The following is a 25338-nucleotide window of genomic DNA, read 5'->3' as shown; positions in this document are numbered from 1 at the left end:
TCTAACCTTTTTAAGACAGTAAAACACATGTTACTGCCCCTGCAGAATCCCAAAATGATTCAGGAAATTAACACACCAGACACTAAGAAAAGTTGGGGAGTTGGGAGAGGAAGTATGATAAGAAGGTAATGAACTAAAGACAGGATGTTACAAGATTTGTTTAATGAATGGTAAGAAACCTTAAACCCTCTTCTTTTCTGCCCAGCTATGGGATTTCAGGAGCTAGGTATACATTCTCCAGGCAGATCAGATGATCCTTAAATGAGAAACCACCTGACACAGGAGTATGATATAAGAATACCAACACTGGGATTCCCCCAACAAAAACCTGAGTGGCCACTTGATCACGCTACTGTGAAGCTTGCCAGGCCAACTAATAGCCCACAAATAAGACCCACAGAGCTTACATTCCATTTATTAAAATCACACCTTTCACATGAACACAAATCCAGATATCAGACAAGTCAAGAGACAAAAACAAGTAAACAGAAACACTTTAGAGGAAACAGTGCTGGGAGTAGAGGAAAACATCAACATTTCTTAATACCTTTTAAAAAATAATAAAAATACATTAACCCACATAACAAGAATAGGAGACTATAAGAACAGGAACAATGAGGGACACGTGGGTGGCTCAGTCAGTTAAGCAACCGACTCTTGATTTTGGTTCAGGTCATGATCTCATGCCTCATGGGATTGAGCCCCACACTGTCAGCATGGGGCCTGCTTGAGATTCTCTCTCCTTCTCTCTCTGTACCTCCTCTGCTCGCATACACATGCTGTCTCACAAAAATAAACTTAAAAAAAAAAAAACGGAACAACGAACAAGAAAGATTCTTGGACGTTAAAAAACTGATGGCAGATATTAAAAATCCAATACAAGGGTCACAGAAATACCTCAAAAGTCAAACAATATCTGACATGAAAAAAAGTAAAAGATAAGAAAATTAAATGACTAAAACAAGATCCAATGTCCAACAACTAAAACAGAGAAAAACATAGAAAGGAAATTAGCAACACAAAAATAAATACAATACTAATTATTTTGTTTTATTTTAATTTTATTAAGTACACTCTACACCCAACATGTAGCTTAAACTCACAACCCAAGATCGAGAGCTGCATGTTCTATGGACTAAGCCAGCCAGGTACCCTAATAATAACATTTCTCAGAACAGAAAGACATGAGCACCCTAGATTGAAAAGACCCACTAAGTAAAACACAATGAATTAGAAAAAGAAAACCCACACCAAAGCATATCATTAGAAAACTGTATTTTGGGGGCGCCTGGGTGGCTCAGTTGGTTAAGCATCTGACTCTTGACTTCAGCTCAGGTTATGACCTCACAGCTCATGAGATCAAGCCCATGTCTGTGTTAGTAGCACAGAGCCTGCTTGGGATTATCTCTCTTCCTCTCACTCTGCCCCTCCCCTGCTCACACTCTCTCAAAATAAGTAAATAAACAAAGATCTACTCTTTAAACAAAAAAACAAACAAAACTGCATTTTTATCAAAGATAAATCATTTTATAAGCTTCCATGAGGAAAAACAAGTCATATAAAGGGAATCCAGAAGAGCATTATCATACTTCTGAATAACAACACCAGAAGCAATATGAGAATGGAGAGATGCCTTCAAAGCCCTAAGGAAAAATTACTTCCAACTCGAAGTTCTATACCCCATTGGACCATCAACTAAGTGTTTCAGGCATACAAAATCTTAATTTTTTTTTCATCCCAAGCATCCTTTATCAAGAAGTTACACTCCTCTAAAGGCACACATCAATCAAGAAAAAGTAGCATCTAATAAACTCTCAAAAATAGAGCCTGAAACCCAGGAAAGAAGTAAAGACATATGCTAGAATTAGGAGGAGAAGGAAATTCCAAAATAACTGCTGTACGATAGATAGAAACAGAGACTAATCCAGACTACAGAAAAGAAGGTTCCAAGAAGAACACCCCGCCAAGAGGAAGGGTAAAAAATGGAATTTCTATATTTCTGAGTATAACTTTAACAGTTTTCAGATTAAGTAGAATAACACTAGATATATACACTTTTTTAGCTTCAAAAAATGACTTAACAAAGCATTCGTACATCGTGGAAAGTCTGTATTAGTACTGACTACTGAAATTAGCTGTTGGGAGGGAGTGGGAAATTTTAAATGTTCAAAGAAAAACTAAGCAAATGGGAAAAAAGAGGGAGATGTAAGAAAGGGTAATTAACTCCAAGAAAAATAGAAGGCTTTGAAACCTATCCATTGTGGAAAATAAGTAAAGGGAAAACAGAGTATACATTAGCTAAAGTTCTCCTCTACCATCACAGAATCTTAAGAACTGAAGAGACAGAAAAGAGCAGTAAAGAATTGCTATTATAAACATGTGGGAAAATGTCAGAAAAAACAGCTAAAATAGTTCAACAGGGGTTTAACACTTAAGCAGTTTAACACTGACTTTTTAAACTATATGCACATACTTTGATAAAAAAAGAAAACACATTTTAAAATGCCTATAATCAGTAAGAAAAAGACAATCCAAAAGTAAAATGAGCAAATGATATGAACAGGCAATGAGTAAATGGCTTATACGAGTATATGAAAAAAACAACAAACTAGGATGAACAATCTAGAGATACACAAACTAAAATAACGAGCTACCACTGGAAGTGGCATGGACAGCTTTGGGAAATAAGACTACTCATGTATACTGTGGGAATTTAAAAATGATACCACTTTTGAAATAACACTTGATAAAACTTAGCCCTGGATTCTCTTTGACAGAAATTCCATTTCTAGCATGCTCTACATAAATAATGACTTTGTACAGACATGTTTACTACAGCACTGATTATTTCCTATGAATAAGGATTTGGTCAAATAAAAGATAGTACCTTTGACACTACAAAATACTTATGCAATGGTTAAAAATATACAGTAGGGAGAGATTCCAAAGCATTCTGTTATATTTTTTAAAAAATCATATATGTACAAAATGCACACATGTATGTACATCTATGTATGTATTAAAGAACACACAATTCATAAACCACAAAAGAAATGGGATTGGGGACATAAGGAACAGAGGTGTCAAATGAAGGAGGATATTTTTATTTGCAATTTTTATATTCATGCATTAAGTTTATTACATGTATCATTTTTTTAAATAGTGAAAAAGAAATACATGTTAAACATTCAGTTTACCATTCATAAGTAGTTCTATTATCAACATCAGAATACTTATTCCTACTTTGAATACATTTGAATATCAATGTTTCCCATACCCTCTTATTGTGCTGTTTGTCTCAGGATCACCAGGGTCCAATGTTTCTTTTAAGAAGTTTATATAATGTATCCATAGGTCAACACTAAGAGGTATTGCCTGAAGCCCCCGCCGATACACCTAAGAAGAAAACAACAAACTGTACTTCAAATATTTAATTATTTCTTAACAGAGAGGCAACACTGTGTTATCCGGTGAACCTTAGAAATACTAATTACTGGAATTTTGTTTAAATAATCTACCATTACCATTTGGGTGGAGGTTGGATAGAACATGGCAATGTTCTGATCCCCACGTGCAGAGTCTTGATCTTCAAAGCGCAGCAGTCCCTGCATTCTGACCGGGTTGTGTGGGCAGGCTTTGGGTTACAGACCATAGGGCACAGACCCATTAGAGCATCAATGACAGCGTCTGACCAAAAATGCAATAAGACGTAGCAAATGTGACTAGCAAACCAACTATATTGTTTGGAAAATGAGAAATAAATGTAAGTGAGAGAAAAGCCCTGCCCTACTTGTTAAGCTGCAGTGTAATACAGAGGCTTGCACTGCAAAGCTTGACAAACTGTAGAGGTTTAACGCACCTGCCAACAAAGAGAGAAAATATTAGCTACAAATGCCACAAGAGTGACAAATGCAAATAAAATACCCTATAAAATTGTTTGACCATAAATCGTAGGTACTGCCAGCCAAAAAAAAAAGTCTTTGTTTTGTTATTATTTGGCTTACAGTACCTAATGGAGACAATTTTATTCAGTAATGTACGCACCTCATCTGATTGTTTAATGTTGTCATGCCGCTTTTCAAGGTCTGCATACTTTTTCCAGTAACCATAGCAATACGGATAGTGTATGAAAAATTTGTCAAACGCTTTCCTGGCAGCCATCAAGTGATTCTGATGAAAATAAAACAAGGTGTTTAAAAACCTTGGAGGTTTCGGTCAGAAAATATTTGTTATTTCTTCCAAATGTAATATCTCAAAATAAATGACAGGTTTAAAAACCACACACACAACATCTCTTTTTCCTGCATATACAATCTTAATCCTTTGAAACAAAAGGACATAATTCTGTTGAATAGCAAGGTATTCAAAGGTAACCTTTTAATTCAGTGATTCTACACATGCATGCATGCACACACACACCAATTTTTACAAATGTCAGACTTTGAGTCTATTAATATTGTCTTTCCACAACATACAAATGCTATGAAAGTTATCCTTTGAAGCCAAAATGTACATATCCAATGTTATTCAACTTAATCTGAAAATTATAAAAGATGCAACTTTAATTACAAAACAATAAAGCCTCATCAGGTATTACTTGATTAACCTGTCCCTCTAGTCCCATTTAAATAGTTACTAACCTCCTGTTCTACATACTGAAGCAAATATACCCAGCCTGTAAAATCCTGAGGATTGTTTTCTACAGTTTTCCAGAATTTTTCATATTCAGGAGGGAAATTTGCTTCCGTTTCTGTCACTGGAAGGTCCACAACATTTGTTATTTCATTTTCTTCTGTAGATGTATTCACATTAGGAGATCCATCAGGGGACTGTTCCATTTCCGTAACATTCATAATCTCAGTACTGAAATCAGCAGACTGTTCTACCACTACCTCTGAACTGTTGCCTGTGCTGCCATTAGTAGAATTTCTGTACTCTTCCATGTGAGAATTTTGCATAGTTGCTTATTTTGTCTTCAGTTAATGATCTGTGGAAACACAAAGAGGAACATCTTCTAAATGTTTATTTGTCATCATCGAAATCACCTTTTAAAAGCCGCAGTTACTAAAGCAATAGTAATTTAGTTACTAAAGCAATATAGTAATTTCATTCTGATCTCTCCTGTAAGTTATTATTAGCAAGTTTATTAGTTTCTGTATTTAAATTTTTTTAAGTTTATTTATTTATTTTGAGAGAGACAGAGCCAGCACAAGTGGAGGAAGGGCAGAAAGAGAGAGGAAGAGAGAATCTCAAGCAGGCTCCCAGCTGCCGGCGCAGAGTCCAATGTGGGGCTTGAAACCGTGAGATCATGACCTGAGCTGAAAGAAAGAGTCAGACGCTTAAATGAGTGACCCAGGTGCCCTATTAGTTTCTGTACATATAAAAAAATAAAAAATTAAATAAAAAATTAATGTTTATCTATTTTTGAGAGAGAATGCAAGTAGGTGAGGGGCAGAGAGAGAGGGAAACACAGGATCTGAAGCAGGCTCCAGGCTAGTTTCTATATTATAAATGAATTTCTATAACATCTAAATTTCCCCAAAATTTGCTATTTTATTGCTGGGTGCTTGAGTAAAAGTGAAGTAAAGATGGATTTAATTCATTCTTCAATAATTGAGTGTTATGCCTGCTCCCTCAAAATAATCATATCTAGAATTCAATGTTTCCTAGCTAGCTAAAAATAAAAAACCCAATGTCTAAATTTATCTTGCTATTAATCCTGGGAAACCAAAATATCTTTAATATTTGTTCTGTAGGATAAAAATAAAATTAACAGGGGCGCCTGGGTGGCTCAGTCGGTTAAGCGTCCAACTTCAGCTCAGGTCACGATCTCACGGTCCGTGGGTTCGAGCCCCGCGTCGGGCTCTGGGCTGATGGCTCAGAGCCTGGAGCCTGCTTCTGATTCTGTGTCTCCCTCTCTCTCTGCCCCTCCCCTGTTCATGCTCTGTCTCTCTCTGTCTCAAAAATAAATAAACGTTAAAAAAAAAAATTAAAAAAAAAATTAAATTAACAAAACATATTCTGGTCTTGGATATAAATGTTTCAGAGAGAGGTTCATTACTTAGCTGAGGATAAAGTTTTAGAAAGGAGAAAGAAAACACACATACTTATAAATTTAAAACTGCTAGCAACTAGGTTTAACTTTTTTAATTTATTTTGAGAGAGAGAAAGCACGCACACGAGCATGCATAAGAGCAGGGGAGGAGCACAGTGAGAGGTAGAAAGAGAGAATTTCAAGCAGACTTCATGCTGTCAGAGCAAAACCCGACACAAGGCTCAATCCCACAAACTATGAGATCATAACTTGAGCTGAAACCAAGAATCAGATGCTTAACCAGCTGAGCTACCCAGGTACCCTTAGGTTTGATTTTATTACAGAAGATACAAAATAAGATTTAAAAAAATTAAAGTGATTTTTTTAATGAATAAAGTTATTAAAAATACATTTATGAAAGTTTGACAATCTGGATAGCAACTGCATAAAGTCTTTTAAATTAAATCATCTCAGGGGTGCCTGGGTGTCTCAGTTAAGCATCCAACTTTTGATTTCGGCTCAGGTCATGATCTCATGTTTTGTGATATCCAGCCCTGCATGGGTTCCATGCTGAGAAATGGAGCCTGTTTGGGATTCTCTCTCCCCCATCTGTCTGTACCTCCCGTGCTCATGCTCTACCCCCCATAAATAAACATTTTTGAAATATAATAAATTAATCATCTCATTAAGAGCACAAAATAGTAAGAGATTATTCTTTTATCCTATAAAATTTTTTTAATGTTTATTTTGAGAGAAAGAGAAGGAGAGAGCTTACATGCACAAGCGAGTTGGGAAGGGGCGCAGAGAGAATCCCAAAGCAGGCTCCAAACTCTGCGCCGAGCCTGACGCAGGGGTATCTCATGACCTGAGCCAGTATCAAAAGTCAGACCCATAACCAACTGAGCGACCCAGGCACCCCTATCCTATAAAATATTAACACAATAGATTTTAACAGCTGGCTTCATCCCTTTCACTAACAGTTAAAATAGAAACTGAATCATTAAATCATAAAATGTGTCTTATTTATTAAAGTGAGGGATTATTCTCAAAACTAAACAGACCATAAAACTGATTTACTCTTAAAATATGCTCAGAATACACAATTACTTAATATAGTACAATATAATTAAAAAGATGACTAAGACTCTAAGTAATTCAAAAAAAGAAATGAAAGTGACCAATAAACATGAAAGCATCATATCTTTACTAATAAGGATGTAAATTAAAATGAGATATTAACTTGGCAACAATTAGAAAGATATCTCTTGGGTGGACAGTCAAGTAAAATGTACCAAATGGAAATTGTGTGTATTTCATGTTATAGAAATAATCACACAAAAACATTTATTTGTTCAAAAGCATTCATTACAACACTGTATAACAGCAACCAGAGAAGGAAGTACTAACAGAATTGCTTTAGTAAATGGCATATTTATACAAAATAATAATTAAAAAGGAAATACATACATTTGTATTGATATAGAAAGATGTTCATTATGTATATACTGTATACATGAAAACACAGAGACACACAGGTATTTATACCAAATAAAATGAAACACAATAAAAATATTTGATATTAATACCTGTTCTCCCTATATAACTGGGCTGATGATTACTTCTTTTGGCTTATCTGCAATAATTTGGCTCAAGCAAAGGAAAAAAGGAGGCGTTTTGTTTCGTTCTAAGAAAAGCCAGCTATGCATGCCAATGGCTGCCTGGCTGCCTTTTTTTTTAATGTCTACTTTAAAAAGCTGGGTTTCCCGGGGGTGCCTGGGTAGCTCAGTCGGTCGGTTAAGGTACAACTTCGGCTCAGGTCATGATCTCAGGGTTTGTGGAATTCAAGCCCCGCACTGGGCTCTCTGCCGTCAGCACAGAGCCCACTTAGGATCCTCTATCTCTCTGTCTGCTCCTCCCGAGTTCATGTGCACACATACATACACACTCTCTCTCTCTCAAAAATAAATAAACATTTAAAATGAAACCTTAAAAAAAACAACTGAGTTTCCTTACAGTCTATACAGAAATTCTCAAATGCAGCTCCACGCAATAGTCACCTAGTAGGCCATTTTTTTAAAATACAGATTCCTTGGTCCCAACTCCAATGATTCTGAGATGCAGACTCAGCCCCAGAAAGTTGTACTTCTACCAAGTTCTCTAAGTAACTCAGAAGAACAGAAACTTACTCATGGGTAAACTCTGAACAATGGAACCACTGGATCAAAGAATATGTGTATATTAAATCTGAGAAGATGCTGACATTTCACCTCTAGAAAAATTGCATTAGCCATGTGGCAAGACACTGTTAGTTGCCTAATCCAATATCCCCTCTCACCATCTTCCTAATAAAACACTGTTCTTGGTCAAAGTAGCAATATACCTAATCCCATATAAGGAAGGAATCATGAGACTGAAAAAGACATCTGCTACAGAGCCCTGGGAAAGATTCTGCTTTTCTGATTAAACGGAACAGTCACAAATGGTGTAGGTTCTACCAATTTCTTCTCACCTTGAACATTATCGTATCTAAAACAACCTATGTCCGTGAAGCAGTCAATTAGGGGTTGGCCAGGAAAATTAAGAGAGCCAGCCCTGGGGCACCTGCTGGCTCAGTAGGAAGAGCGTGCAACTCTTAGTTTGAGCCCCACATTGGGTATAGAGATTACTTAAATAAACATTTTTTTTTCAAACATGCCAAGGGCACCGGGGTGGCTCAGTCAGTTAGGTGTCCAGCTCTTGATTTTTGGCTCAGGTTATGATCTCATGGTTCAGAGTATCGAGCCCCACGTCAGGCTCTGTGCTGATAGTGTGGATTCTCTCCCTTCCTCTCTCTCTGCCCCTCCTCTGCTCTCTCTCTCAAAATAAATATTTTAATTTAAAAAAAATCTCAAATGCCAGCCCTAACATCATCAAGCTACTAATAACACAATGTCAACTTCACACAGTACGAGAAAGTAAGTCCCTATTAGTTTAAACTACTATCAATAGACAGGTTTTCTATTATTTGCAGACAAATGAAGTCCTAATTTCTATTACTTGCAGACAAATGAAGTCCCACTAACAATGCATTAGAATGGCCATTTCTCCATTTCCCCTTGTCAGCTGTAAGTACCATAAAACTTAATTTTTGTTTATCTGATTAAAAAAAAAAAGTAGTACCTCATTGTGATTTGCATTTAACTATGAAAAAGCCCAATTTCTATTTTTTTCTTTTTTTCTTAAATGCCTTTTCACAACCTATATTCACATTTTCTATTGCATTACTAATTTTTATTCTTATTGGCTTATATAAGTTCTTTGTAAACTAAGGAAATATGATCTTCATTGTAAAACATTTTCTGTGAGTTTGCCTTCTTACTAGCTTATGTGTATAGAAGGTCAATTGTCAAACAGATATGAAATCCAAACTTTAATACATGTTTAAAACATTATTTAAAAATACAGTATGAAGCAAATTTTTTCCCAAAAAAGAAATTTAACATATTAAATCAGGAGACTTTTTGAGGCTGAATGCCACTGGAAGAATTAACTATAATCAGCTAAATCTAAGGAATGTTAAAAAAGAAGTGGGAAGGGATGGGAAGAGTAGAGAGAAGAAAAAAATAAAAAAAGATGAGGGGGGAATTCAGATGGAAACAAAAAGTTTTTAATGCCTGATGTATATCCAGTACTATATTACATTGCTGGTAGAGCATACCTAAGTATAAGATAAAGTTCTTATCAATTCAGTGGGAGAGAGATCAAAAAACCAGGCAAAACAGAGAGAATTTCAAATGAAACAAAGTTTAGAGAAATCAACTGAAAATTACAGCCATCTAGAAGAGCCTCATGAAATACAGAACGTGGTCTTAACTTTGAAAAGCTGTAAGTTTTAGAATAATAGGAAAATAATTACTCCAGAATAGAAGAAAAGTCCACTTGACTTGATAGAATAATCTTTCTTGACAGACAAACGGGTAGAATTTAGGACTGATTCAGAGACAAGAGAAACTGACCAGAATGAACAGGGTTTTATGGGGAAAGTGGAAGGTAAGCAGCAGGTAAGCAGGGTAGAGCCAGAGGGATTTGAGAAGAAAAGACAGAGATGAAGTCTACAGAGGATTCTGAGAAGAAATAAAACAAGCAGCAATCTCACCAGTATATAGTATAGGAGAATTCAAAGTACAGTATTACACTACCAGAAAAAAAAAGTTACTGCTTAATGTCCTAAGCTTTTCCAGGCTTAAGCCATTTGAAAGCCTAGAAAAAGGCAAAGAAGTTCTCAATTTATTTTTTCCTTTTTCCCCCCTTCTTTAAAGACACATTTGAAGATTAATATGTAAATCAGTCACTGACTTGTGTCCTTTTATTTCAAAGCCACTCAAAAAAACAAAGAATGTTGGCTGATACATTGAGTCATTTACTACCAGCCCTACTCTAATAGCACACTTAAGTGGAACAAAATGGTTTCTTCTGGAATCAGCAAATTTACCACACCCCTGCATCTTCAGACATTATCAATTACTCCACACCCTGCAATTAAAGTGTTGTAAGAAGAATTAAGAACATCATCCTTACCCTTAGGGAGATCATTTTTTCTGATTACTCCAAAAATCACATAGCCAAAAGAATACACTAAAGTTATTTTTCAGTAAGTTATTCCAACACATTCTTCATAATGTGGCAATTAACTGGTCTCACTTTATTCTTAACAACAATAACTTCCAATTAGCAAAACCGCAAAGGGGTAAAAAATAACAAAAGGAAGAAGACAACAGCATGGTTTTAGCATAAAAACAAACGCACCAATAGAACAAAGAGCCCAGAAAGAAACTTTTGCATATATAAATGATTTTCTTTTTAAGTTTTTATTTAAATTCTAGTTAGTTAACATATAGTATATTGGCTTCAAGAGAATTCAGTGATTCATCACTTACCTGTAACATCCAGCGCTCATCAGCTCATCCAGCACTTAATACCCATCACCCATTTTAGCCCATCCCCCACCCACCACCCCTCCCACAACCCTGTCTTTGTTCTCTGTATTTAAGAGTCTCTTATGGTTTGCCTCCCTCTCTCCACCCTCCCCCAACTTACCCTATGTGCATCTGTTTTCTTTCTTAAGTTCTACATATGAGTGCAGTCATATGGTATTTGTTTTTCTGACTTATTTTGCTTAACATAATATACTCTAGCTCCATCCATGTCGTTGCAAATGGCAAGATTTCATTATTTTTGACGGCTGAGTAATATTCCATTATACACATGTACATATGTATGTATGTTTACACACACACACACACACACACCAACTCTTTAACCATTCATCAGTCAATGGACATTTGGGTTCTTTCCATAATTTGGCTGTTGTTGATAATGCTGCTAAAAACATCGGGGTTCATGTGCCCCTTCGGATCTGTATTTTTGTATCTTTTGGATAAATACCTCATGGTGCAATTGCTGGGTCACAGGGTGGTTTTATTCAACAAGGCTACTAAGATCACTCCATGAAGAAAGGGCAGTATCTTTAACATGTGGTGCTGGGAAAACTGGATATTCACATGCAAAAGAATGGAATTGGATCATTACTTTATACCATATACAAAAATTAACTCAAAATGGATTAAAAACCTGAATGTAAAACCTAGAAATATAAAACTTCTAAAATAAAACGTATGGAAATCTTCATTACATTGAATTTGGCAATGATTTCTTGGAAATGACACCAAAAACAAAGAGAACAAAAGTAAAAACAGACAAATAGGCTACAGCAAACTTTACAACTTTTGTGGATCAAAGAACACAATCAACAGAGTGAAATGGCAACCTACAGAAATAGGAGGAAATATTTGCAAATCTTATATCCAATTGGGGTTAATATCCAGGATATGTAAAGAACTACAACTCAGTAACAACAGCAAAAAAAAAAATAACTTGATTTAAAAATGGGCAAAGGACAGGGCACCTGGGTGGCTCAGTCGGTTGAGCATCTGACTACAGCTCAGGTCATGATCGCAGTTCTTGAGTTCGAGCCCCACATCAGGCTCTGTGCTGACAGCTTGGAGCCTGCTTCGGAGTCTGTATCTCCCTCTCTCTCTCTCTGCCCCTCCCCTCCTTGGTGTGTGTATGTCTGTCTGTCTGTCTCTCTCTCTCTCAAAAATAAACATTAAAAAAAATTTTCTAAGAAAAAAAAAAGGGCAAAGGACTTCAATAGACATTTCTCCACAGATGATGTGCAAATGGCCAGGAAGCATAAGAAAAGATGCTCAATATCACAAATCATCAGAAAAATGCAAAACAAAATCACAATGAGGTATTACCTCACATCTGTTATGATAACTACTATCAAAAAAACAGAGGGGTGCCTGGGTGGCTCAGTCGGTTAGGTGTCCAACTCTTCATTTTGGCTCAGGTCATGATCTCATGGGGTGTGGGATTCTCTCTCTCTCTCTCCCTCTCTCTCTGCCCCTCCTGCACACTCTCACTCTCAAACTAAATAAATAAACTTAAAAAAAAAAACAGAAAATAACAAGTGTTGGTAAAGATGAGGAGAAACTGGAATCCTCATACACTGTTAGTGGAACTGTAAAATGATGCAACTGCTATAAAAAATAGTATGGAGTTTCCTGAGAAAAGTAATAACAAAACTACTATATATGACCTAAGAATCCCACTTGGTATATATCCAACTAAAAGCAGGGACCCAAAGAGCTATATGCACATCCATGTTCATTAGCAGCACTATATGCAACAGCCAAAAGAAGGAAGCAAACCAAATGTCCATTGACAGATAAATAATATGTGGTAGATACAATGAAATATTATTCAGCCTTTAAAATGGAGGAAATCCTTTCATATTCTATATGGATGAACCTTGAGGACATTATGCTAAGTGAAGTAAGCCAGTCACAAACCAAATTCATAGAAACAGAAAGTAGAATGCAGTTACCAGGGAATGGAGTGAGGGAGAAAGGGGAGTTGTTTAATGAGTGTAGTTTCAGATTAAGATGAAAAGTTCTAGTAATTTGCTTATAACCATGTGAATATATTTAACACTACTGAACTATACACTTAAGAATAGTTAAGGTAAATTTTATGTTATGTGGTTTTTATCACAATTTTAAATAAAAGGTAAGACAACAGTTTAATTATAACTAAATTAGAGAATACAAAGTACAAAAGACTAGTAGGAATTAGAATTTCCAGATCTTTCTTTCATCATAAGAAGATATAAAATGGTAAATATCAGAATAAACAGAGTAGGGGGAGTAAGTCCTACTTCTCTCCCTTAATATAAGCATGTGATCCTAGGTCATTCTTACTTTCCTCACTTCTAAAACACTTTATACTACTTGCACAACAGGGCTGTTAAGATCAGATGAGATAAAAGCATGTGGAGGTCTATAAATTCACATAAATGAAAAGTATCACGGCAAACAAGTTCCTTAGAAAGTTTTATCTAAACCTAAGATGTTATACTTTAAAATAACAAAGGAGGGGCACCTGGGTGGCTCAGCCGGTTAAGCATCCTAACCTTCCTTCCTAACCTCCGACTTCGGCTCAGGTCATGATCTCACGGTTTGTGAATTTTAGACTCTGTGCTGACAGCTCAAAGCCTGGAGCCCACTTTGGATTGTCTCCCTTTCTCTCTGCTCCTCCCCTGCTCACTCTCTGTCTGACTCTCCTTCAAAAATAAACATACAAAAAATTTTTCTTAAATAACAGAAAAGAAAAAAGAACTTCACAATGCACTTAAATTTTTTTGCATAAGTATTAGGAGGGAAAGAGCTGTTGACTTTGACTTCATTAAAACTAGTAGTCAACATAGAGTTTATCTGGAGATCTATCTTATTTCTTGATTTTTCAATTTTAGACATTTTTTACCATCTTACAGAAGATTAGGGTTTAACTATTGTACCAAACATACCTTCACAATTTCCCTCTCATATGCTCTAATTTCTATCAGTTTGGAGTTAAATCAACATTCAGGTTTACATTAGCATGCCTCTGTAAACATTTTTTTCAAGCTACCTTATATACTATAATTACATTTCCTTGCTTCTACCTCTTTAAATCTTTCCTTATTATTTTCAAGTTTGGCTGTCTTTGAAAAATGACTCCAAACTCCTGTAGAGGCCTTATAAAAGTCCTTCAAAAAAAAAAAAAAAAATGACATTTGGGATGCCTGGCTGGCTCAGTTGGTAGAGCATACGACTCTTGATCTCAGGGTCATGAGTCTGATTGAGCCCCATGTGTGGCACAGTTTACTTAAAAAACAAAACAAAACAAAACACCTGATACTTATAGTATCAAGTCCATTTTCCCTTCAGGAGACATCCTTTCCAAAACTATCTAATCTGCAGCAATCTAGAATAGCTTGTCTGGTCTAGGTTTTGTCTGTTCATTTTGATCCAAGGAATTCCTTTCACTTATTTCTCATTTATAACAGCCTTTTTCTTTCTTGACTTATTCCCTCTTTTAGAGAATTATTTCTATAACTTTCTCAAAAAGGGTATGTGGTATAAAAAAATTAAGACTTTTCAATTCTAAAATTCTCACAATTGAATGATAGATTGTCTAAATATAAAATTCTAGAATGAAAATAATTGTTTCTTAAAGAGTTTTGAAGGGGGGTGCTTGGCTGGCTCAGTCAGAAGAGGCAACTCTTGATGTTGGGGTCGTGAGTTTGAGCCCCATGCTGGGCATAAAGATTAGATAGATAGATAGATAGATAGATAAGGGGGCGCCTGTCTGGGTGGCACAGTTGGTTGAGCATCCGACTTTGGCTCAGGTCATGATCTCAGTTTGTGAGTCTGAGCCTTGCATCAGGTTCTGCGCTGACAGCTCAGAGCCTGGAACCTGCTTTGGATTCTGTGTCTCAGTATCTCTCTGCCCCTCTCCTGATCACGTTCTCTCTCTCTCCCTCCCTCCCTCCCCCCACCTCAAAAATAAACATTAAAAAAAAGGAGTTTTGAAGGAATCTTTCCATTGTTTCCTAGCATAGTGTACTCCTATTGAGAAAATTCCTCTATATGAGACCTGGTTTTTTCTCCAAGGCAGTGTTTAACATCTCTCTTCATCCCAGGTGTTCCGAAATTCCAGAATGATATGTGCCTTAAGGTGACTCTTTTCTACTTATTCTGCTGGCATTTATTTCGGAGGCCTACTTTAATCTAGATACTTACATCATTCAATTCTTATGTTCCACATGTATCATTTCAGTGATATTTTCTCCACTTGGTTTTATCTTTTATCTTTTTTTTGAACTCACATTACTCAGGTGTTAGACCTCCTGGACTGATTCTCTACTTTTCTTACCTTTTCCTTCATTTACCTCATCCCCATCCTCATTCTCCTCAGATCACTTTTACTAGATTTTTATTTTAATTCCCTTTTTTAATTCTCTGAATAATCTATTTTGTAGTTTCCTATTCCTGTTTCACTAGTGCAGTATCTCCTGCTCTCTCTGTCACTTTTAAATTTTCTTCTGTTCTCAGCACTATCTCTTCTGAGTGTCTTTTGAATATTTGCTTTGTTCTCCCAAGTAGAGTGGTCTTCAAACTGCTGTTGAAGGAGTGTGAGGCATCACAAAAAATCAGAAGCTAGATACAAGTTTGGAAACTGGTGAGGCTCCACACAGGATGGCATTCTATTGAGGGGGAGCTCACTAAATGTCAGTGCTTTACATCACTTCCCTTGTGTTAAGTTTTCCCAAAGAAGAATGTTTCAACTTAAAAATCTATAAGAAGGCAACACGCATTCTGGGAGCAAAGAAAATAAACAGGGCTAGTGATGTCACCATTCAGTATGTAAGCTTTCATTCATTTCCCATTTGCATCAAGACCCTTTACCCTTGCCACACCTCCCACCACCTGTGTCAACACTTCTCTGGTTCCACCCTCTTCAAATAATTAGCATTCAGTTTTTTTGCTGTCTATACTACATGGAGAAGGAAAATCTATGGTCTAACCTACTCCAGACTTTCAACCAACCCTCGAATTTTTAGCTCCATTCAGCACTCTCATCTTCAGAGGCGCTTGGTACCCGGAATTCCTGAGCCTCTCTGGAATTTTGTGGGAGGATCCATCTTACTTTTTTTTATTAACTTCCCTTTGTGCAAGTACAGAACTAAACGCAGAAAAATGAAAACCTAAGCTCATCAGTTAAATCCTGTCCATCTGTTTCTTCCAAGATGTTAATTCTCATGCTGATTTGCTCTTCTGTTCTTTGTCCTTTAGGGTTTACACAATTTTATTTCTTTTTTTATGTTATTTTTTTATTTTACTGAAATTAGGTGTACAAATTATGCTGAATCCCCTCCATTTAGGACTTTTAAAAAATTTCTAACCAGTATCACTTCCCTGTGTAATAATATTCATTCAAAATTTAGTAAGCAACATCTGTGTGTCAGATACTACTGTTCTAGTACTGGAAATTTAACTGAACAAAACAAAGTCCTTACAAGGAGCTGACATCTTAGTTGAATAATACAGACATCTCTTTAAAAAAAAAAAAGTAAGTTTACAGTATGTACATGGCATTAAGTACTAAGAACAAAACAAAGGAGAAGATGAAGTAGTAGGAAAGTCAATTATACAGATATGCAACGCAAGAAAATTCCAGGCAGCAGAAAGAGCCACGTTCTGAGACAAGTGTTTATTTAGCATGTTCAGAGAAGACCGCTAAGCAAGAAGGACCCTATGTCCATATTTGCTTAAATATCCCTCAATCTGGTTTGAGTCCTTCCTAATACTTACTAAGTATGTCACAGTGAATCTCATGTAAATACTTATTTTTGAATAGCTATTTCTTTGGGATTATATTCTAAAATTTCAATATGCCAACATATAGCATAAACTTTAAAATTAAGCATATTTTAACCTAACACTAACACTTGTAGAATTTTCTCTTAAAGAAATAATGATAAATCCTGTAAGTTTTAGACTAACAAAGTCAATAAAAGAGATACCTAAAAATAAGTGACATTTCTATAGTTAGAAATAATTTAACCATCTGTTAGTACACTATGCAGTCCAGCCCATATCACTCCAATAAAAATACTAATTTCTCATAGTGAGCTATTTGCCACAACCAGTGGTCAGTCTTTATCCTATTAGATCTCCATTAATCCTCCATTTCCTTCTTAAAATTCTTTACACCTCCAAGAAATATATTATGATACCAACCTCCCAACCCCCTCACCTCATTTATAATCTTGCCTCTTTTCCCCTCTCAAAGTATTTGTTTTATAGCACTCCTATAATGGCTGAAATCCATCATTACTGGTCCTCCTCCTTGCCTTGGTCATAACTGATTAAGTATCTCTGCTCCTACCAAAGGTCATACCCTGAACAACTCATGATCTGATCATTTCTCCCACCCATCTTCTCAAGAATGTTGCTTCTTAAATTATCTTTTCTCTTCATCAGTTTCTCTCAGTGTACTAAATCTATTCCACTAGCATTCAACATGTGTAAATGTTTTTCTTCTTTTATATAATAATTTATAACATATATACTACAATGTAGCTTAACTTAAAAACAAGCAAAGGGTAGGGGCACCTGGGTGTGTTTCAGTCTGTGGGACATCTGACTCTTGCTTTCAGCTTAGGTCATTATGTCATGGTTCCTGAGATCGAGCCCCATGTCAGGCTCTGTGACTGTTTGGATATTCTCTCTCTCTCTCTCCCTCTCTCTCTGCCTCTCCTTCTCAAAATAATTAAATAAACCTAAAAAAAAAAAAAAAAAAAAAAAAAAAGCAAAGGGTAATCAAGCATAAGCTATGTTAAAATTTGGATTTTATTCTAAGGACAAAGTCAACTAAGTTGTCTAAGCTTGTTATCTCTACTTCTGTAACTTCCATTCACTTGGTAATTTGGTTTCCTTACCACTCTGAAATTTGCCAAGGTCACAATCTTCTTGTGTATAAATCCATTTGAATGCTTCCTAATTCATCTTTCTGATCTACTCTTGTTTTTTTTTTTGTTTTGTTTTTCTCTGATTCACTCTTCACAGCATCCAACAGGAATGATGACTTTCTACTTGAAAGGTTCTCTTTCCTTGCCTTTTCTGACATATCGCATTTACCTAGCTTTCCTCCTACCTTCTTGGATTGCTCCCTTACCATTTGGAAGAAATTTTTTCTTCTCACAGTCTATCAGAATTGGTAGCACCCGGGGCGCCTGAGTGCTCAGTCGGTTAAGCGTCCAACATCAGTTAAGCATCCAACATTGGCTCAGGTCATGATCTCACAGTTCGTGAGTTCGAGCCCCACATCGGGCTCTGTGCTGACAGCTCAGAGCCTGGAGCCTGCTTCGGATCCTGTGTCTCTCTCTGTCCGCCCCTCCACTGCTTGCACTGTCTCTCACATTGTCTCAAAAATAAATAAACATTTAAAAAAATTAAAAAAAAAAAAAAAAAAAGAATTGGTAGCTCCCAAGATGTTGTCCTCAGCTGTTTTTCTCAACCAACACTCTCCTTGGGCTGATAATGTTCTCTCCCATCTGATATATTTTCTCACTTGGCTTCCAAGTCACATCATCTCTTCTTCCTACCTCACTATCTATCACTCTCTCACCTGAGTGACAGTCTCCTGAGGCAAATTGGGTATTCCTCTTCTATGTGATTTTTTTTTTTTTTTTTTGAGAGAGAGACAGAGTGCAAGCAGGGGAGGGGCAGAGAGAGAGGGAGACACAGAATCCGAAGCAGGCTCCAGGCTCCAAGCTGTCTGCCCACAGCTCAATGCGGGGCTCACAGTCACGAAACACGAGATCATGACCTTAGCCAAAGTCGGACACTCGACCGACTGAGCCACCCAGGCACCCCTCTATGTGATCTTTTAGAGTGCCCCGGGACTCAATCCTTGGTCATCTACTCCGACATCCATTAACTCCCCAATCTCACATGGTTTTAAATACTAATTATGTGCCAACTCCCAAATTCCCATCCAGTCATTTCAAATTATAAAATGTCCTTAAAAGAAATTCTGATCTCTCCCCCAAAACCTGCTCTATCCATTTCCTTCTCCATCTGACAGAAAATCCCTCCTTTCAGTTGCTCAGGCCAAAAATCTCGGGGACTCGTCCTTGCTTGACTCTTCTTTCCCTCACACCCAACCAATTTTTTACGGAATCTTTTATATTCAGCATCACACTTCTTATAATTTTCATTCAAACCACTCATCTCTCATCTACAATACTATGACAGTCTTTCATAACCTTCTACAGGTCTCCCGCTTCTTCCCTTTTGCTGCATTCCACCAGCTCCCAATCCCCAGTCCATTCTCAATACAGCAGATAGTATTCTTTTTAAAACATAAATAAGACCATGTCACTCCACTGCTCTCACAGAGTAAAAGTCACTGCCCTTGCCATGACTCACTGTCCTTTTGATCTCATCTTCTCCTACCCTTGGCCTCACTCAGCCCCAGTCAAAATGACATCTTGTTTTCTCTGAAACAGACCACATTCTCCAGCCTTAGAGCCTTTTAGGTGGCTGTTTCCTCTACCAGCATTATCTTCTCCCAGATACTCATATGGATAACTTCCTTATCTCCTCCTTTGTTGAAAGGTCACTTTCTCAATAAGACCTACCTGGACAACCCTATTTAAAATTGTAACTTGCTCCCATCCCCAGCACACATGATTCCCTTTACCTTCCTCAATCTTTTTTTTTTAATATTTATTTATATTTGAGACAGTGCAAGCGGCGGGGGGGGGGGGGGGGGGGGGGGGGGGGGGGGGGGGGGGGGGGGGGGGGGGGGAAGAGGATCTGAAGTAGTCTCTGCACTGACAGGCTGACAGCAGAGAGCCTGATATGGGGTTTGAACTCACAAACCATAAGATCGTGACCTGAACCTACTGAGCCACCCAGGTGCCCCTATTTTTTTTTCCTTTATTCATAGTATTACACTATAACATGGTAAATAATTTACTTATTTGGTATACCCTAACATAAGAATTAACCATCCCCTTCTTTTTACTCACAGTAGTATTGCTATAGTTTAAGTAATCGTTATCTCCCTCAATAGACCAACATTTTTCAAACTGTAGACTGCTTCAGACCAGCTTGTTCTTTTTTGCAAATGAAAAATAAAATAGGAAAAATTTTGGGGGTGCCTGGGTGGCTCAGTTGGTTAAGCGTCTGACTTCGGCTCAGGTCATGATCTCGCAGTTTGTGAGTTCGGGCCCCACATCAGGATCTGTGCTGACAGCTCAGAGCCTGGAGCCTGCTTCAGATTCTGTGTCTCCCTCTCTCAGCAGGCTCCAGTCTCTGAGCTATCAGCTCAAAGCCCGACACAGGGCTAGAACTCACGAACCAAACCGTGAGGTCATGACCTAAGCTAAAGTCGGATGCTTAACCAACTGAGCCACCCAGGCACCCCAAAGTTTGTTTATTTAAGCAATCACTACACCCAACATGGGGCTCAAACTCACAACCCGGAGATCAAGAGTTGCATGCTTTACTGACTGAGCTAGCCAGGTGCTCCTATTTTATCTCCCCTCTTAAGTAATGTTTATCAAACTTTAGACCGCTTCAAATCAGCTTTTCAAATCAGCTTCTCGTAAATCAGCTTCTCGTTTGTTTTTTAATAGAAAAATATAGAATTGAAAACAAAGTATCAGAGTTCAGGCACATATTGAGGGCCTATTGTCGAAACACATACAGAATGCAACTACTGTTTTTTGGGATTCACTATTACATGTACAAATTATTACAGGTCTCAGTCACAAAAAATTGAAAAACACTGCTACACTAAGGCTACGGATAAATTAATATTACTGTAATGTTAAATTCAGCAGAACAGAGATCTTGGTTTTGTTCAGTACTGAGTTCCTAGAACCTAAAACAGTGTCTGGTATGTAACAGCACATTAAATGTCTGTTGAAAAAGTGAGTGACATAACTTTTCAAACATACGAATCCTACAGTATTCCTCCTCATTGCCATTTACAAAGCCCAATATATTTTTCATGTCTGAGCCTTGGCTCACCCTGTTTTCTGAGCCTAACAAAACTTTCCTCCATTTCTCAACTCACCAAACCAATCAATGCCTTTTTACTGCATTGCACTTTCTTATAAAATCTTATTAGATAGACCTAAAGTTCATAAGCACGAAAGAAAACATGATAAATTATAAACTGACAGTGTAGTATATTAAATAAATACAGTTCTTTATCATACATTGAACTTTTAGTTCAGTTATAACATACATTAAACATTTCACTAACAATTCAGCATGCCATCTTAAAATTTAAAAGGTCTTTTTGGCGGATCACTTAACCCATACTTAACTAAGAATGGGAAGTCTAATTTAATATCTTCTCTTTTAACTCTATAGGCACTCAAGATCATACTGTTTATTATTCTTTTCATAAACAGAGCAACACACAAAAAAAATCTAAGGACTAAAAAGTCAGTAGTTTGCGTACTGCAAATCAACTAGCTTTACAATCAGATACTCTGTTCCTCAAACACAGATAAGCCAATTTGAAAACAAATGCTGTTAAGAAAAGAGACTAACCACTGGTTTTGGCAACGACTTTCAGAGGCTAAACAGAATGTTCACAGATAGACCTTTTTTAAGTTTCCACATATTAAACACTTAGTATGTTCCAAAAACTCAACTTTATATACACATATTTACATAAATGTCTGCGTCATCTTCAGGTCTTTGAAAAAAAAAAATCACCATTTGACTGGAACTACTACTACTTCCTATCTCCTTTGACTATTTTTCGCATACACAGAAAATCCTATGTTCTATGTGGAATTACTTACTAACATACCACAGAAGGTTCTGTTCTATTTATTTAGTTTTTAAGATTTTATTTTTAAGTAATCTCCACACCCAACATGGAGCTCGAACTCATAACCCTGACATCAATAGTCCCATGCTCTACTGACTGAGCCAGCCAGGTATCCCTGTTCTTTATCATTAAAACACGGGCGTGTGCACACACACACACACACACACTTTTATCATTTGATTTATAAAATTCTTTTTCTTACTCAACTATAGGTAAGCAAGTAAAAATATTACCAAATACTCTGACACTAAAAAAAAAAAAAAAAAAAATTCTGCTTTTCAATTCTCATTTCAAATATCTCATACCACCTACTAATTAGCCATCTTTGGTCAACACCTAATTATTCCAGAGTTCAGAGTCTAAGAACTGTATTCTTTAGTAGAAGTCCTTTAGTTCACTTTATCCCTACCAGAAGCTGAACAGTGGAAAGTTCCAACTTTTGCAACTCTAGAATGAGGTTATAAATGGGAGGAAGGGGGGGGGGGGGGGGTACCTGACAGTTGTTTGTTTTTTTTCAATCCACTAAAGCTCCCAGAGACAAAACACTTAAGTTCCAACACGAGCTTCATACAAAACACTTAAGTTCCAACACGAGCTTCATGCTTCCCTGTAAGCTTCAACCTTTCCAGCTGTAAAAAAGTTTAAAGTATTTCTGAACAGATTGGATCAGTTGCCAAATAACAAGAAGTCCTTAAAGAGAAGGCAACATGAACACCAAACTAAAAAATAGGCATAAAATAATATGGTATTATAATATCATCGATAAAAAGAGCAGTACTACTTACTAAATTTCAAAGCGAGAAAAACACACTGTTGGTCTCTGCCTACAAAAGGTAAACATTATTTTTAAATAGATTTCTTTAAGAGATCCTATTAAGATCTTCAATGGCTGCTTTCCCTGCTTCTATCCTGTGCCGCCAAAACCTCTGGCCGGTATTTGAGGTGCTGTGACTCAGGGTCCTAAAAGTGTGACTAGTGTAGTCAGAACACGCAGCGCGCGCCCCTACAAGGCGCCTACAAGCTTTAATTAACAGAATTTGAATTCTCCCAATTCTCTAGCGGCTACTACTGAGTCCCTTCCATTCCCAGTTGTCCCGGCACACTGGTTTGCATCTCTTGAGGAAGCAAGGGCTTCAGACTCACCCCCAAAACGCTTCCTATATCAAGGTGGAGGCCCACATTTCCCCGCGCTCCGTAAGCACTCGTCAGAGAAGCGTTTGGTCTAACTAAGAAAAGAAACCTTCCACTGCTCCACCCAACAGGTGGGAAGGAGAAAGGAATGGACAGCTGGGAGCCGAGGCCAGGCCAAGCCTGGCCTCAAACACGGCGGGAGAGGGAGGCCGCAACCCCAGTGCGGCCTGAAACAAGGCAGGCCCCTTCCAGTCCCTCGAATCACCAACCCCACCCCCCAGGCCAATTCCAAGACGCCCGCCCCAGCTGACCTGATGACGGATGCCACTCAAGGCCATGAGCCGCAGTCTGGGCCAACCGAGCCGAGGATGGCACTTCCACCGTCTCCGTCCCACAGCCACCGCGGCAGCCGCCACCAACACCAAAGCCGCCTCGTCGAGAGCGCGGCGCGCATGCGTCGGTGTCCCAAGGGGCGAAGGAGTCACGTGGTTGTGCTGCGCGCAGGCCTCGCCCTCAGCGGGATCCTAGGGCCCCGGCCCCGCCCGGTCTCCGCCTGGTGTACGCCCCGCCGTCACCGAAGACCGGGCAGCTGCTCCTGCTGTTTTCTTCCCTCTGTGGAGACTTTCTAAGCTAGAAGACGGTGTGTAGGGTCTTTTAAATTCTTGATCTTAAGCACAGATACCGCCCCACCCCACCCCGGAAAGAAAAATATTGTAGAAAAATGTTGTCTTTTGGGACAAGTATAAGATTTTTCCCAACAATTTACCACTCTCCCTAGACATCAACAGAAATTCAGTCTTAAATCTCCATACTTCAGGATGATACGGATTCAGGGTCCTCTCAGGTCTCCTCACGAGGAAACAGAAAAAAAAAAAAAAAAAAAAGAGGAAACTGGTGGAAACAAGTTAGGGGCTTGAGGAACTGATCATTAAAAGGATGTGTAAGATTATCCTCTGGACGAATATGAAGGCTTCTTGCCTTGACAATCTTAGCAGTCCTCTTGAATTACACTCCCATCCTCACTTTAAAAAATGGTGGGTTTTTTTTATTTTTCTTCCAATCCGGCCTCTATCCTGTTTCTGTTACAAGGTTCCTGAGTTCACACACCACCTACCATGCAATCTCTTGTTCAAGGTTCAGCAGTACCATAATTGCACTGCAAGTTCCTCCTTTGGAATCTGATTCCAGAAATATTTCTTTGCAAGATGGCATTTCCTGTGCACAACCCTGTTAATCGTAAATCCCCTTGATACTAACTTTGCTTCCAAATATGAAAAGCAGTGGCACCTGGCTGTCTCAGTCAGAGGAGCATGGGACTCTGTCTCCGGGTGCTGAATTCAAGCCCCCCATTAGGGATACAGATTACTTAAATACAAAAATAAACTTTAAAAAATCAGTCTTCTTATGTCTACCTTTCACTTTCATAAAACTGTGTTGCAACTTTCCCTTTCCCTTTCCATTGGCACTTTTAATATTCAAGCTAACTTTTGGATTCTCAGTGCAGCTACACTTTTTACTGGTTTTAACCAGCAACTTTAGATGTTGACTATGGGAAGGAACAGTTAAGGGAGTAATATATTGGAAAGACTGGCAGAATTTGCCCCAGCACTGTCATTCAGTGTTTCTGAGTGCCAAGCCATCACTCCTTTTCTGGTTCTTCCAATCTTTCCTAAACTTATTACAAATTCTTCATCAGTAAATAAGATTAGCTCTGAGATAGCATTCCCCTCCAATAGCCATTTTGTAAAAATCTATCTACTTATTCTTTATTCACTGTACATTCATTCATATCACATACATACATTCATTATCTAGTTTTCTACTTCTTACCTTTCCAACCAGTCAGTGCTCTTGCTCTCACTCTCCTGCTTTAAAATCTCCACTGGTTTTTTTTCCCCGATAAATCTCTTGCCATTATGGCATCTGCTTTTTGGAAGACCCAGACTAACACGAAACCTCACATAAATGTGAAATTTAAATGCAATGTGTTTTCTCCTAATTGATTACATTACCTTCCATATGTCAGTGACTCATGCAGTGGACATTTTTTGTTTTAGCATACAAAATCCTCGCTCTGTTTGGGACATCACCTCTCTCTGAAGCAGAGAGCCTACATTCCACTGTAGGAGCCAAAACTACCAGACACTTACTTTCCTAGTCCCCCTACATACATGCAGGCGCGTGCGCGCGCACACACACACACACACACACACACACACACACACACACACAGAGATATGCACACATGACTCTTTTTTTTTTTTTTTTTTTTTTTTTTTTGTGCACACATGACTCTTAAGGCCAGGATTCAGTGTGGGAGTGTGTGGTATCAGTGGGTGATGTGGTACCTCTCCTCTATAATACTGGCAGTAGTGTTTTCCCCAGAC

The 25338-nt window shown here is 37.8% G+C and overlaps 1 protein-coding gene across 5 annotated transcripts in view; it reads right to left on the bottom strand.

Moving 5' to 3' along the window:
* Positions 1 to 23391, bottom strand: part of PRPF39 (pre-mRNA processing factor 39) — a 38649-nt gene extending 15258 nt beyond the window's left edge. Inside the window, exons 1-4 of one of the 5 annotated variants that reach the window (XM_042943075.1) lie at positions 23263 to 23391; positions 4641 to 4987; positions 4045 to 4170; positions 3278 to 3396 (exon numbers count right to left, since the gene is read on the bottom strand). In XM_042943075.1, coding sequence (XP_042799009.1) covers positions 3278 to 3396; positions 4045 to 4170; positions 4641 to 4958 — 563 coding nt within the window. In that variant the 5' untranslated portion in view covers positions 4959 to 4987; positions 23263 to 23391. The other 4 variants (XM_042943078.1, XM_042943077.1, XM_042943080.1 and 1 more) reach the window with 4 other exon arrangements.
* Between the last annotated feature and the right edge of the window lie 1947 nt (positions 23392 to 25338).

Source organism: Panthera leo, chromosome B3 (genome assembly GCF_018350215.1).
Source record: "Panthera leo isolate Ple1 chromosome B3, P.leo_Ple1_pat1.1, whole genome shotgun sequence".
NCBI classification, from domain to species: Eukaryota; Metazoa; Chordata; class Mammalia; order Carnivora; family Felidae; genus Panthera; species Panthera leo.
This window is presented reverse-complemented; position numbering and strand designations above follow the sequence as displayed.